This window comes from Seriola aureovittata, chromosome 14, assembly GCF_021018895.1.
Source record: "Seriola aureovittata isolate HTS-2021-v1 ecotype China chromosome 14, ASM2101889v1, whole genome shotgun sequence".
In the NCBI taxonomy this organism is placed as follows: Eukaryota; Metazoa; Chordata; class Actinopteri; order Carangiformes; family Carangidae; genus Seriola; species Seriola aureovittata.
The window spans coordinates 24,932,820-24,948,494 of record NC_079377.1 but is presented as its reverse complement, the minus strand read 5'-3'; the positions used below and the strand labels follow the sequence as shown (position 1 = coordinate 24,948,494).

Genomic DNA, 15,675 nt, shown 5'->3' with positions numbered 1-15,675 from the left:
TTCTTCATGTGTTTTTCTCCAGTAACATTGTTATATTTGTTCATTCATTATATTTGTCTTATAATTTTTAGTTTCTTTTTAATTCTTTATTTTATTGTTTTACTTTTAAATGTATTCTTAATCAATTAAACATGATTTTATGTTTTTTTAATTTTACATTTCTGTTTGAAATTTGTCAGAAAAATATGTTTTTATGTGGAATTTTATATTTATATTTTAGTTTTAAAGTATTTTTTATTTCACTTTTTAAAAAGTGCTTTGTTACATTTTTATTAATTGATTTGTTTTATTAAGATCTCCCAGCAGCATTTACTTTGTCTCCTTTTTATCATTCATGAACATTATATAAAGACTTTAGTCTAATATATAATAATATAATGTTGTTATAATCAGATCTAAGTATTAAATCTATTTATTGACTTAGTAAAACACAGCTGTAATAATATAATATATGTTTAATATAAGTTATAAATGTTTATATTATATCTGATCACAACGTTATCGTGAGTTATAAATCAATGCTGACACCTCCAGATGTGTCCAGGTGTGTCCAGGTGACACACCTGCTGTGTCCAGGTGTGTCCAGGTGTGCGTGCAGCTAACCCCTCCCTCCCTCCTTCTCTTCTCCAGGAGGAGATGAACACGTGGATCTCAGCCATCTCGTCCGCCGTGGCGGGAGAGAGGTCGGAGGTCACGCCCAGCAGCCATAGCACGCCCGCCCCCGCCGCACGCGCTCAGACGCTGCCGGCGTCCGTCGCCTCGGTGACGGCCGAGTCCAGCCCGGGCAAACGGGAGAAGGACAAGGAGAAACGCTTCAGTCTGTTCAGCAAGAAGAAATAGACGCTCCTCCTTCCTCCTCTTCCTCCTCCTCCTCTTCCTCTCTCCTCTGGTGCTGTTTGGGGTCGCTCCTCCTCATTGATCGATCTTTGGTCAATTATCTGTTGAAGATGTTCATGTCAGCTGATCGAGTTTTTGATTTAGAGCAACTGATGCGTCATAACTAAGAATTAATAGAATAAAATGTAAAAAAATAATTTACGTCTAAAGAAATTAAATCAAACGACGTCACAGTGTTTAACATCATATAACAAAGAAAACACTTTTTATCAACGTTTGTTTCTGTTCTTTCAGCAGCAGTTTCAACATTAGCAGTTGCTTTGTATAAATATAATCCCAAACAGCCACTCTTCTTCCTCTTCTTCCTCTTCTTCTTCCTCCTCTTCCTCCTCTTCCTCTTCCTCCTTTCTTCCTCCTCTTCCTCTCAAGGCGTGACTCCAGCATGCAAGCTCCGAGCCAAAACTCTCCACTCTGTGCCTATCAACCGTCCGGTCCGGCTCAGAGCTCCAGTCCAGCGCCAACACACACACACACACACACACACACACACACACACACACACACACACACCTCTGTGTCCTCGCTTCAGTTTTGAGAGATACGGAGCAGGAAACCAATAAAACCAGATCTGAGTGAAGGAAAAGATGGGGGGGGGGGGGGGGGTGTTTGTGCAAAAGCTTCAGGCAGCTGCTGTCATTAAAATCAAACCAGAGTTTGCCGCTGAACAACAACAACAACAACAACAACACGACGGCGAGGAGTTCCCAGAATATTCCACTTTATTATTCTTATTGATATTATTTGTGTTTTCTATCTTTTCCTCATCACCCCGGCTTCTTCGTCGACTACTGCCTTCTGTGGGTTGTGTTTACGCCCCCCAGCGTCTCAGCTGTTTGTTTGTTTGTTTGTTTTTTCTTCTGTTGTTGTTGTTTTTTTTTTTGGGGGGGGGGGGGGGGGGGAGTTGTAGGTAGTTCCTGTTCGGCTCCATCCTCAGTTTTTTGCGAGGCCTTGTCTTTGCAAGATGACGTGTATCCCTCTGTAGCGGGGAAAACTGAGACCACGGCGGGGTAAAGCTCTGAAGCCGCCGCCACGCATCACGGCGGGAAAACACACAATCAACAAACCATCACCCTGAGCTGAATGGCATTTTTCTGCACTGAATAATAAGTTAATTAACTGTAATTAGTCAGTGAGACATAGATAATCACAGTGGTGTTCTGTTAAATCTCGGTGCTGTCTAATTCCTGCAGCACCACAGGAAGTGGCCGTGCTTCGGAGCGTTACCCTGCAGTGCTTTGAACTGTATGTATAACTTGTGTATAACAAACTGTTAAAAATAAACCTGTGTTTAATTTCACCTATTAATAATAATAATATTACTACTAATAATAAGACCTACGACCGTAATAAGCTTCATTTGAGTATAACTTTCTGTACCTGAGAACTTAACGACATGTAAACTTAACACACCTGAATGAAGGAGCTCGACGGGGGAATAAATAACTGACCAGTGAGAATGTTTCTTAACTCATCACTAAGGTTTATTTTCTACTCTCTTTACATTTTGAATCATTGACTTCGGCCCTTTTAGTTACTCGGTCTGTTTCTGTATCGTTTGTTCCACAGTTAAGAAACGTCGAAGGTGGATTTAGTGCGACGAGCGCGGAGACGTAGATGTGCTTTAAAATACTGTTGCTGTAACAAGTCGGCTCTAAAAGAAAGAAAGAAAAAAAAAAAAGCATTTACTGGAAGTGAGTAGTGTTGCAGAATAACAGTCGCTTGCTTGTTGGCTTCAGCATCCCTTTGTTTTATTGTTTTAAGATTTACTGCCAGTGACCTCAGAGTGAAAGATTTTCTCTACGGAGGATTTTTAGTGACAAAATTAAAAGCGACTCGAGAGATTTACAAACAAGACGTGTGTCAGTGTGCTGGGATCATATGATGTTCACAGTTTTCCTGACGCATGTTTTTCTTTAATTTGCATGATTCCAAAACTTTAAAACTCCTTAATTCTGATGTTTGACCCCGTAGATCCCCATAAGATATCCATTTAAAGGTCGGCAGGTATGGGGGGTTGAAGGTGCCACCGTGCACGCAAAAACCCACAAACGCTCCAATTAAATAAATAAATAAATAATTAAAGTTTTCTGACCTGGACGATCAGCTCATACCTGTCTGGAGTGGGCGTGGTCTTTACCTTTAGAAGCATGTTTCCATATTTTGCTGCCAAAGCAGAAAAAGGTGAGTTTAGAGTTGATTTTTTTTTTTTTTTTTTTTAAACGAGCCACAAATCCAGACTTTGCTCTTAAAACCTGCTTCATTAAATCAATTTTAAAGAAATGTTCTCGCTTTTAATTTTGTCATTAATTAACTTCCGTAGCTGCCAGTGAAACGTGGAAGAGAAGCAGCTGAAATGAGCCTGAAAGTGTAAAAGGTGGGTGTGTTTGTTTTACAACACCTGGTGGTTGTGGAGGAGGGGTGGTGATGGCTGTGAGGTGAAACACTTGGAAGTAACTGAAACTGTCTTCTTCACTCTGGGTTTTGGTTCTGAACGCTTCCTGTTTTGTTTTTTTATTTTTTGGTTTTGTTTTGTTTGTTTTTCTGCTTCCTTCTCTGGCGATTTGATAAATATAGTGTGCATTCCTCTGTCACTGTAACCATAGTAACGAGATATTTCTTCATATTGCACAATCAACGATGCCACGATGCGGGGTGGGGGTGGGAGGGATTTGGGCGGTGGGCGGGGCTTGGGGTTTGTAGGTGAGGTAGTCAGTGTGATGTGGACCAGGGGTCACTGCTAGTTGGATCTGCACCCGTAGACTTCTCCCCGTCTCTGTTACATATGTGCAAAAAGCCATTAAAATGCTTTTAAAACGAAACACACTGTGTTCTGTCGTGTGTGTGTGTGTGTGTGTGTGTGTGTGTGTGTGTGTGTGTGTGAGAGAGAGAGAGAGAGAAAGTTGGATTATTTTCTCCTGTAAACATCTGAATCTCCACCTGCAGTTTTGTCCAGTAATCCAAATGCCTCATATATGAAATGTGTTTTCTTATACTTTATTTTATTATATAAATTATTTTATAGTTGAAAACATCAGAGTTTAAGGAGGATCCTCTTGAACAGGGACAAAAAACTCACCCAAGTTTTATTTTGTTCACTCTTTCATCTGTTTTCAGGTTTGTACAGATTAATACGTTTGACATTGAAGGGGTCGTTTCTCCTGGACAGTGAAGCCGTCACCATGAATCTGCTAAAAGTTCACATGAGTTGATAAGATCAACTTTATTGTCCTGAAGGAAGATTCGTCTTGGACACACACAGTATCTGCTACTCATCTCTACTCATGCAACACATACACATACATTGACCTTTGACCTTTGACCCGACCTGTGTGCAGCGCTGACCTGTGTTTCCAGAACTCCACAATCACAAATATTGTGACTGCTGCTGTAGTTAAGGTGGCGCCATTTACTGAGAGCGCCGTCCAGAGAACAAGAGCCTCGTGTTTCTGTCGTCATGTCGATTAAGTTCATGTTCACACACACCCAAATATAAAAAGTTGCAGTGCAGTTTATAAAATGTACAAGCTTAAACAAAACTATAATTCCAGGTATAAACCTCCATTATAAAGGATATGATATTCTGAGCTGTAAATTCTTGGAGAAACATTTAAAATCAAATCAGAATCTAGATGTTTTTTCTCAGTGTTACAAGCTTCAGGAAAACCAGAAACACTGAGGAGAAGAAGAAGATAACTGGGTCTGTACTGAGTCAGCTGATCGGACCGGTGCTTCACAGATACAACAATAACACAAGAAAGCTGGAAACCGGGCTCTTTAAGTCGATTCAGATCAGTCAATACGAAGTCACAGAGACACACCACAGGTTTGATTAACTGTGTTCAGTCTGCGTCCGATTCTTTAGACCAGGGAGATAAAAGCAGAATAATGAGACAGAGGAAAGTGTTTCAGTGAAGTTTTTGTTGATTTCCAAACAAAAACCGGTCGAGAAATAATCACTTCACGTAAAAATAAACTACAATAGTTTTATTCCCTCCATTTTTCTGTTGTTGTGAAATAATATTTTTATAAACTTCTACAATAATATTCTGAGGGATAAAGATTTGTGGTTTTTTTTTGTTTTTTTTTTTACAAGTTCTTGTGTCGTGTTTTCAGTTTTATATTTTATTAAAGCAACAAAAATCCTGTTTTATAGTAACAGTCAGAAAACAGCTGTTCATCCTGATGTTTGCAGTTCAGTGTGTTTTTGTATTTCAGCCACAAGATGGCGACAGAGGAGCAGAGACTCATCTCACTTTGTTCTCCATCATCTGTGTGTCTGAACAAATCTCTTCACAACTTCTCACACATTTTTGGAAAATTATTACTTAAATAAAATGAAGTGAATCTTTAAATTAACAGCTTGTTTTATCTGAACGCTGCTGCAGGTTCTCAGGAAACACTCTCTCCTTCCCTGTGTGTGTGTGTGTGTGTGTGTGTGTGTGTGTGTTTGTGTTTGTGTTTGTGTTTGTGTGTTCTAACTGTTCTGAAAAAATCTTAAATATGCTAACCGAACTGAATAGATGCTAACTGTGCTAACTATTCTGAAAACATGTTAGCTACGCTAACGGTTCTAGAAAGATGCTAACTATGCTAACCGTCTGCTAGTCTCTGGTTCTGGTCTCAGACTCCTCCTCTGAGTCTGGATCTGACTGAGGCTCAAACATGAGGCTGAGTCTCTCTGATGTTTCCTCCTCTGACCATCTTGATGCTCTCTGCTGTTTCACCTGTCCACCTGGAGCAACCAGGTGGTGGGCGGGGCTCAAGACCTGATCCAGGATCTAAGAGCAGATGAGCTTCAAATCCAGTTTTTATGCGTAAAAATCTAAAATCTGAATCATAGCAGAGGATTTTAACAGAGTTTAAAACATGTCTGGGACTTTAACAACAGTAGAAACCTGAATGCAGAATCAAACTGTTTCCTGTGACTGACTGTAAACCTGAGTGAGCAGGTGAAACAGTCAGTCGACCTGCTGCTGTTAGATCACCTCTGCTGACAGACACAGTCAGCTGATCGCTGCAGTTTAAGGTCACAGACAGTCACGTTGATTTGATGGTTTTCAGCTCAGTCTGTGTGTCTCATTATCTCTGAGCTCGTCCTGAATCTGTCGTCTCACCTCGTCCTCGTTCTCATCGTCTCGCAGATTAAATGTTGTGATTTCAGTTGCTGTCTGTTTCAGGAAAAACACTCGACAAACAACATGTGTGATCAAACTTCACAAAGACAACACTGAATACATCTGCTGATAAAAGATGTTTATTTCTTTTATTATTATTTTAAGTTTGTGTTGAATATTTAAACTCTCACTTTTATGGTTCAGGTTGTCAAAACAAAAAATTCTGTTTCTTATTTTATTTTTATCAAGTTGATTTTTTTTTCTTTTTTTAAGCACCTTCTTTTATTTTATTGATGTTGTGTTCACTTGTTCTTCTTCCTGTGAACGTGCTGCTGTTTTCCCCCTCAACTAAAACACTGGTTTAAATTGTGATGATGAGACGTTCACTGACACTTTCTCTCCGCAGGTCCAGCTCCTATCCTCCTGACTTCAGCACCGCGGACAGCTCCTCCCTCTCTGCTGCTGCTGGTATTTGTAGTTTTTCTTTTACTTCCTCACTGATAAAAACACGTGAATGATTTTAAACTTACAGAAAAAACACAAAGTCCCACAACCCTTTGCGGCCGCGCGTCCTCTCCAGCGGAGCCGGGGTGTTTTCTCTCGTGCGTCGTGGTTTCCTCCCGAGTCCGAGCGGCACCAAGCGCGCGACAAAACAACACCATGAGAGCGGAAGTCTGCAGATTTGACCTTCAAAATAAAGTCAGGAATTTGGCAGCTGATGTGAAACAGTCATAATAATGATGAACTGAAATTAAACTCATCACAATGTGTCAGGATGCTGAATATTTAAGGTCTCACAAAGATCATGGCCGCCATGTTGAAACCATGTGATTTGACTAATTGATAAATATTAAAATGTTTAGGCCAAATATCATAAAGACTAACAATGAGAGTTAAAATGCGCACACACACCAGTGGTGGAAGAAATACTTAAAACCTCTAAATAAGTAAAAGTACAATGTAAAAATACTCCATTACAAATAAAAGTAGCCTATTTGACGTCGTTCAGAAAGTTACTGAGATGAAACCACGTGAAAAGTTTTAGAGGGGAAACGTCTCTTTGGTGGAAAAACTCGTGAACATAGAAACATGATGAGGGACCAACCAAGTTTTTCTCAGAGGTTATTCTGTATATTTATAAAGTTATCGTGTGTTTTTAATGTAAAATCTTAATCTGTAAAGTTACTTTTCCCAGCTGGTATTTACTAAAAGTATAATCTACGTTTCCATCCTTTGGTCCTCGTCTTGTTTTCTTACCAGTACCTACATTTAACAACCAGTAGAACCAGTAACTGTTTTATTGGGACCATAATCACACAGATAGATTACAGTGTGAATGATGGGATGTATTTTAAAGAGTCAACATGATCCCTAACCCTAACCCTCTCCCTGGAAACCTTTAATGTCCAGTATGAGCAGGGCGAGTGTTTTGGTTTAGACACGTGACTCAACCCGTTCTTCATAAGATCATAATGTTCAAAATCTTAATCTGCAAAGTGTATTTTTACTGCTGAAGTAGAAGAATATAAAGTAATAAAATGTGAAGTAATCAAGTGAAGTATCTCAGTTATTGTCCAGCCCTCCTGCCTGACTCAAAGGGCTTTTATTTTTGAAGGGTGAAAGCGGAAGCACGGTATAAGGCTCTGCTGTGGTTTCTCCTGATGCTGCTGCTTCTCAGTCCGACACCGAGCGAGGAAGCGTCACTGTGCTGAGGCTCGGCGGGAAGGGAGGGTCTCCATTAGGCGTCTGAAGTCCGGTGTCCTGACCAGCTGAGTCCGCCCGTCTGTCTGCCTCTCACCTGTCTGCCTGTGTCTCACCTGTCTGTCTGTCTGTCTGTCTGTGGGTGGAGGGAAAGCGGCTGCAGCGGGAGGATGCTCTCCTCCTGCCGGGAATCAGGACTTTCCTCTCCCGTCCTCCGGCCGGGATGCTGCGGTGTGATCGCGGGGCTTCCTCCCTCTTCTGCCCGCTGAAGTTGGATCATCTGCGGGGATTAAACATTTGTTTTCGTCGCTCTCCCTCTCTCCCTCTGTCTCTCTGCCTCTCTCCGGAACTGCCCGGTGGTTTCACAGAGGAAATAACCCGCTTCTTTTATTTTGTGACTCTGGATTATTATTATTATTAATTTATGATCTTTCCAGACCCGCCGCCCCGGACTCTGCTGGATTTTACGCGCAGCGCAGATTTGTGAATGAGCCGCGGCTCCTCCACCTCCCGCGCTGCGCGTTATAACGCAGGGAGAGAGGGAGAGAGGAGGGAGAGAGGAGGGAGGGGGGCACAGGAGTAGTAACCACGGCTGGTCCCGAGGTCGAGGATTAGTGTGAGGAGGGATTATATATTTTCCAGGAGCAGAATCCTCCATCGCTTCTGTTCATTTGTGATTTTTATTCCCACAGTGTCTCTGTGGCGTTTTGGACACGACGTGAACTTCTCCACACGCGCGCGGACATTTCCCTCATTTCTGATGCTTCATCCTTTCCTGAAAGTAAAATAGTAATAATTATTATTACTATAATAACCCGCGGTGTGTCTGTGGGTGGAGCGGAGAATATTCCAGGCTGAGGCCGCAAAAATAAACTCTAAACTCTAAACTGATAAATAGAGAAAAGTTCTTCTGTCTAAATTGTGTCAGGTAAATACAACCGGGGGGGTGATGGTTCCTCTGTGAACACACAGCAGAGGAAACTCTGGTTCTCCCACTGAGATATTAAAGGAAATTACACTCAACCCGCTGAGATCGAACAGAAGCTGCCAGGTCAGCAGAGAGCAGCTCAGAGCGGCGGGAATGACTGATGTTTAATTATAGAGACGTGATGAGAGAAGATCATCAGTGAGAACTGACACAACTCCATCATTTAATGTTTGTAGTGGAATTGTAAAAGATATTTCAAAATAAAAGGCAGATTATACGACAGAGTCAGTGAGAGACGCAAAGTAAGAAATATTATAGGAGGAGTCATATTCATGAAGTTTAATTTGAAGTTATTTTATTTCACGTTTGCTGCTGCAGAAAGATTATAGAATAATAGATTATAGAAACACAACAGAATGAAAATGATTATAAACTGATTATTAAGCACCAGATGGAGAATAAACCTGCAGCTTCATGTAAAGACACAGAGAGAGATTAACAGAGAGACAGAGATTCTTTGTGTTTTTGGATTTTAAATTATGATAATTAATCGATACGTTTATTTATATATTTTGTCCTTGGTGAAAAAAGCAGAAAAATAAAAAATGAAAACTCGGAGAAAATCAGATGTTTTTAACCTTTAAAAAGAATTGACATGAAAATCTCCAGTAATTATAATAATATACAAATATGATAATATAGAAATGATCAGTATGAATCGATCATCAGGTGATTATTAGATGAAGCAAATGCCAACTCATCAGAGGAGAAATAATCGATTGATATCAGAGGACTGATAATAGATCAGCTGATCTGGTCTGAAAGATCTTGAACCAACAGGAGTGAACCAGGACCAGGACCAGATCCAGGACCAGGACCAGGTCCAGGACCAGGACCAGGACCAGGACCAGATCCAGGACCAGGACCAGGACCAGATCCAGGACCAGGACCAGGACCAGGACCAGGACGAGACCAGACCAGAAGCAGCAGCAGCAGCAGCAGCAGCGGCCCCTGCTGACACGGTGCCCCCCCCCCCCACAGATGAGTGAACATGTCGGACCGGAGCGCCCCGGGCTGCCGGCTCAGACTGGACTGGGTCTACGGGTACCGGGGCCACCAGTGCCGGAATAACCTGTACTACACGGCCGGGAAAGAGGTGGTGTACTTCGTGGCCGGAGTGGGCGTGGTTTACAACACCAGGGAGCACAGCCAGAGGTTCTACCTGGGACACAACGATGACATCATCAGGTAAGACCGCTGCAGCACCTGGTTGGGAGGGGGGTTTATACTCACCTGTTTCTAAGACACGCCCACAAGTGTAACCACTATTATAGACCTACCTGTACCTCAAAGAGCCGAAGTAGATTCATGTTTTCATTAACTAACACCTACAGTTTAAAGCTGCTCTGCCCCGCCCCCTTCAGGCTGCAGGGCTCATTACACCGCAGTGCTGTCATGTCCTGGAGCTAAAAATGTGACGTCCAATAAAAACTGAAGGGTTCATCCTCTGAGGAGCAGGACAGTCGAACCTGAACTTGACATTTTGATATTTCTCCTGACCCGGTGGGAGTTTGTCCTGAGAGGTCACGAGGTCACCGAATCATTGGTCGGCAGGGAAAAACCATGGCCGCCATCTTTTACAGACCTTAACCAAGTAGTTTTAGTTGACTAGTGGACGGATGAATGTGACACAGGAGAGCGGAGTGTTCGATTCCCATGTGAAACCAGCTGTTCATGTTGTAACCATGACAACAACGATCAAGATATTTTAACCACCGTCTTTCCTCAACTTTAACAAGCGTTATTATAGTGACCACGGTAACGAGGGGAGGTACACCACTGTCGGAAAGTGTGTTTATTATTGTAACCATGACAACCAAGGTCCGGTGCGCCTGCCGCCTGTAGGGGCGCCGCTTCAGGAGACGCTCCTGTGGGTCGTATCAGAGGGTTGATGGACGCTCAGGGTGGAGGAGCGGTTGTAACAGCTGAGTAATATTTGTGTTGGGTGACGGGTGGAGGTCGTGTTTCTCTGAGTGGAGGGAAAAATCTGCTGAGTGAAAAACTGCGAGTAAGAAAAGAAGATTTGTGGGTTTTTTCTCTGTCTCTCTCTCTCTCTCTCTCTCTCTCTCTCTGTCTCTCTCTCTCTCTGTCTCTCTCTCTGTCTCTCTCTCTCTCTCTCTCTCTCTGTCTCGCTCTGTCTCTCTCTCTCTCTCTCTCTGTCTGTCTCTCTCTCTCTCTCTCTGTCTCTCTCTCTGTCTCTCTCTGTCTCTCTCTCTCTCTCTCTCTCTCTCTCTCTCTCTGAGCGGAAGTGAGAGCGGTAGACGCTGAGAGCGTGAGCGCGATTTTGCGGAGTGAATGTGTCTTTTCTATCTTTCTTTCTACCTGTTTTCTGTTATTGTTTAGTCTTGGTTGTTGTACTTTTGGTTGTATCGGTGGTTGTGTTGTTGCGGGGCTGTGTCTCCCGGGGAGCGGAGACATGCAGCCGACCGGGCTGGAGCAGCTGACTCGCCGGCACGGCGTGAAGCTGAACCCGGCGGTGAGCTGCTCCGTGGAGGACTGCAGCCTGGCGGTCGGGGCGCTCGTCGGGTACGAGAGCGTGAAATCTGCGTCCAGGATGAACAACGGGGTTGTTATCTTCCTGGACCAGATCGACAAGGTGAACACTGTGGTTGAGCAGGGGGTTGTGATCAGAGACACCTTTGTTCAGGTGGTGCCTCTGACCACCCCCTCAAAAAAAGTTATCTTGTCCAGAGTCCCTCCCTTTGTTAGCAACGAAATGCTAAAAAGGGAGCTAGCAAGGCATGGGCAGCTAATGTCTCCCATCAGACTGCTCCCTCTAGGCTGTAAATCTCCCCAACTGAAGCACGTGTTGTCCTTCAGAAGACAAGTCCAGATGGTTCTGAGGAACAGTTCTGAGGAGCTTAACATAAGCCTGAAGTTCAGAGTTGATGACTACGACTATGTTGTTTTTGCAACGTCAGAAACTATGAAATGTTTCAGTTGTGGGAAGGAGGGCCACCTTATCCGGTCCTGTCCAAAAAAACAGGGTTTCTCAGGTTCTGGTGGGGCCAGTTCAGCTCCTGCTGGTTCTGATGGGACTGACTCGGCTCCTGCTGGTTCCGGTGGGACCGATTCGGTTCCTGCTGGTCCCGGTGGGACCGAGTCGGCTCCTGCTGGTTCCGGTGGGACCGATTCGGTTCCTGCTGGTTCCGGTGGGACCGATTCGGTTCCTGCTGGTCCCGGTGGGACCGATTCGGCTCCTGCTGGTTCCGGTGGGGCCGATTCGGTTCCTGCTGGTTCCGGTGGAGCCGATTCGGCTCCTGCTGGTTCCGGTGGGGCCGATTCGGTTCCTGCTGGTTCCGGTGGAGCCGATTCGGCTCCTGCTGGTTCCGGTGGGACCGATTCGGCTCCTGCTGGTTCCGGTGGAGCCGGTTCGGCTCCTGCTGGTTCCGGTGGGACCGAGTCGGTTCCTGCTGGTTCTGGTGGGGCCAATATTACTGTTGGAGCAGATTATAATTCTGGTTCTGTCTCTGAAAGTTTTATTAGTGGGCCTGCTGTGGAGGCCAGTAAACAGGCCGACACTGCTGGTGACCCGGCCCTCTTACAGGACGAGTCACAGGAAGTGGAATTGTGTTTGGAAGGTGACGAGGAACAGATGATTGTGGAAGAGGTTCCACAAGAAAAAAAGAGGAAGTCAGTGGACATCAATAGATCTACAAGTAAAAACAAAAAACTTTCCCAAGAGCTTTTGAGTGACTGTGAAAGTTATGTAGATAATGATGAAGATGTTGATGATGATGATGACGAGGCTCTTACTCCCTCACAATCTTTTTTACGAAAGAAGGGAGGTTACTCCCTCGCAAGCATAAAAAAGTTCCTCCAAGACACCAAGGGAGCGAGGAATGTGAAAGTAGAGAAGGTCTTTCCAGACCTCCGTCTCCTCCTGGACTCTCTGAAAGCTTTTCAGAGGAGTCCTGGTGTTCTTGGGGAACAGGCCTTCACCGATCAGGAGAATTTCAGAATCAAAAAACTTGTTTTGAAAGTTAAAAAACAGCTCAACACAGATGATTAGTTTCAATAAGTTTGTGAATCTATTTTTTTGTTATTTAGTTGTTGTGCCACATCTTTTATGTTTCATGGGAAGTATTAAAATAGGAAGCTTAAACCTGAATGGGGCCAGAGATGAGAGGAAACGGGCGTCCTTGTTTAAGCTAATTTCCCTGAAAAAGCTAGATGTGGTTTTCCTCCAGGAGACACACAGCACTGAGGATAATGAAATAAACTGGAATAAAGAGTGGGAAGGCAGAACCTTCCTGAGCCACAAGTCCAGTACCAGCTGTGGAGTGGGAATACTCTTCTCCAAGAACTTCATGCCTCAGTCAGTTATATCTGAAGAGGTCATTAAAGGTCGTCTGTTAAAAATAACAGCAGATTATGAAAATATAAAAATGATATTTATTAATATTTATGCTCCTGTTTTAGGAACAGAAAGGTTAAGTGTTTTAGATGTATTAAATGATGTAATTGAAAATTGTAATAATGAAGGGTATTTATTTATTGGGGGGGATTTCAACTGCACTGTAAACAGTGAGTTGGATAGGAACCACCCCGAGCCTCATCCTGCCTCCCACAGCCGCCTGCTCCGCCTGATCCAGGCCCATGAGCTGATGGACGTGTGGAGGGGCTTTCATGGGAAGCAGAAGCAGTATACATGGTGCCATGTGAAAGATAACTTACTGTCCATGGCAAGACTAGATAGGTTTTATTGTTTTAGACATCATTTTAATGTTTTTAAAGGTTGCAACATTTCTCCGATTGGATTTTCTGATCACTCTCTTTTAACAGCCTCTGTTTTTATAAATAATGTAAAAGCCAACAGTGCCTACTGGCATCTCAACATATCTCTTTTAGAGGACAGAAAGTTTAAAGAAATTTTTAAGTTCTTTTGGGAGGCCCACCAAAGAGCAAAGGCTGATTTTAAGTCCTTGCAACAGTGGTGGGATGTTGGGAAAATAAAGATAAAACAATTTTGCATGGATTATACAAAGAACATCACAAAAACCTTGACAAACTCAGTGAGAATACTTGAGACCGAAGTGGAGAAGCTCCAACAAGTAGCTGAAGCTACTGGAGACCCTCGGTGCTCTGAGTCTTTAGCAGGGAAAAAGTCAGCCCTGAACAAGCTGCTGAGCGTATCCGCTCAGGGGGCTCTGGTCAGATCTCGTTTTAGAAACGTAGCAATGATGGATGTCCCATCACACTTTTTCTTTGGCCTAGAAAGGAAGAATGGTCAGAAACGTTTTATTCACAGCCTGAGGTCTGAAACGGGTCAGGTTCTGACCAACCATGAGGACATCTGTAAACGTGCTGTTGGGTTTTATAAGGAGCTGTTTAAATGTGAGCATCAGGAGGAGCAGGAGGTGTCCAAGGGTTTTTATGAAGGTCTCCCTCAGGTGGAACCTCTAAGTAATAAAGACCTGGAGGCGGCTCTGTCCTCTGAGGAGCTCCATGCCGCTCTGCAGGGTATGCAGAGCGGGAAAGCTCCTGGCATAGACGGTCTGCCTGTGGACTTCTATAAGGCCCTGTGGTCGGTGGTGGGGGGGGATTTGCTCTCCGTGCTGAATGAGAGTCTGGCTGGAGGGCGTCTGCCTCTCAGCTGCAGGAGGGCGGTCCTCACCCTGCTGCCCAAGAAGGGAGATCCACAGAGGATCGAGAATTGGAGGCCGGTGTCGCTGCTGTGCAGCGACTATAAGCTCCTCTCTAAAGCTCTGTCCAACAGGCTGAGCAAGGTGATGGGACAGCTCATACATGCAGACCAGACCTATTGTGTCCCAGGGAGACTGATCAATGATAATATTACGCTGATCAGAGACTTTTTAGATATATGCAAATTGTTTGGAATTAGAGCTGGAATCATCTCCATTGATCAAGAAAAAGCTTTTGATCGAGTGGAACATGAGTATTTATGGCTCACTTTGAGCGCTTTTGGTTTTAGCCCTGGCTTTATTAATAAAGTCAGGGTTTTATACGGTGATGTTCAAAGTATTTTAAAAATCAATGGAGGCTTGAGCGCCCCCTTCCAGGTCCAGAGAGGGGTCAGACAGGGCTGTGCCCTCTCTGGCATGTTATATTCTTTAGCAATCGAGCCGTTACTGCACAGACTTAGGTCTGTCCTGCAGGGGGTGAGAGTCCCAGGTTGTGCTGCCCCTTTTAAATTATCTGCTTATGCAGATGATTTAGTCGTCCTGACAAACTGTCAGCAAGACATTGATACACTGAAAATAATTGTCTTGCAATTCAGGTTGATTTCCTCAGCCCGCATAAATTGGCAAAAAAGCGAAGCACTGAGTGTAGGAAGTGCAGATGAGCTAATTTTGCCGGGGGGGATGATCTGGAAGAAGGGGGGGTTAAAATATCTGGGGGTGTTTCTAGGAGACCAAAACACAGTTCTTAAAAACTGGGAAGATATTTTAGAAAAGATTAAAGGTCGATTATCCAGGTGGAAATGGATTGTTTTAAACCTATCTTACAGAGGGAGGATCCTGATTTTAAATAATTTGGTCTCCTCCTCTCTGTGGCACCGCCTGGCAGCCGTCGACCCCCCACCGGACCTGCTGTCTAGGATACAGGCCGTCATTGTGGACTTTTTTTGGGATAAACTGCACTGGCTGCCTCAGGGTGTGTTATACTTACCAAAGGACGAAGGAGGGCAGGGCCTGGTTCACCTGGGCAGCAGAGGAGCCACCTTCCGGCTGCAGTTCCTGCAGAGGTTTCTGAGAGGGCCTGTAGACTTGGTGTGGAGGCCACTGGCAGAAACTATTCTGAGAAGGTGCAGCGGCCTGGGACTGGGTAGGACTCTCTTTTTAATGGACTTGAAAGAGCCACATATGAAGGAACTCCCTTGTTTTTATCGTGGACTCTTTAAAGTGTGGAGCTTCTTTAAAAAAGAGAGATCTGACTCTCAGCACTCACTGTTCTGGCTGCTCCAGGAGCCCATTGTCCATGGGACTCGATCTAACAGTGTGTGTCAGCTGG

General features: G+C 44.0%; 2 protein-coding genes across 8 annotated transcripts in view; both read left to right on the top strand.

Annotated features, from left to right (window-relative positions):
• Positions 1-3,112, top strand: part of LOC130181076 (spectrin beta chain, non-erythrocytic 1) — a 99,578-nt gene extending 96,466 nt beyond the window's left edge. For both annotated transcript variants that reach the window (XM_056394837.1, XM_056394836.1), the window contains one exon: positions 631-3,112. In XM_056394837.1, coding sequence (XP_056250812.1) covers positions 631-840 — 210 coding nt within the window. In that variant the 3' untranslated portion in view covers positions 841-3,112. The remainder of the gene's footprint in view (positions 1-630) is intronic.
• A 4,570-nt stretch (positions 3,113-7,682) lies between these two features.
• Positions 7,683-15,675, top strand: part of LOC130181505 (echinoderm microtubule-associated protein-like 6) — a 75,614-nt gene continuing 67,621 nt past the window's right edge. For 3 of the 6 annotated variants that reach the window (XM_056395766.1, XM_056395765.1, XM_056395764.1), the window contains exon 1: positions 7,683-9,888. In XM_056395766.1, coding sequence (XP_056251741.1) covers positions 9,692-9,888 — 197 coding nt within the window. In that variant the 5' untranslated portion in view covers positions 7,683-9,691. The remainder of the gene's footprint in view (positions 9,889-15,675) is intronic. The other 3 variants (XM_056395769.1, XM_056395768.1, XM_056395767.1) reach the window with 1 other exon arrangement.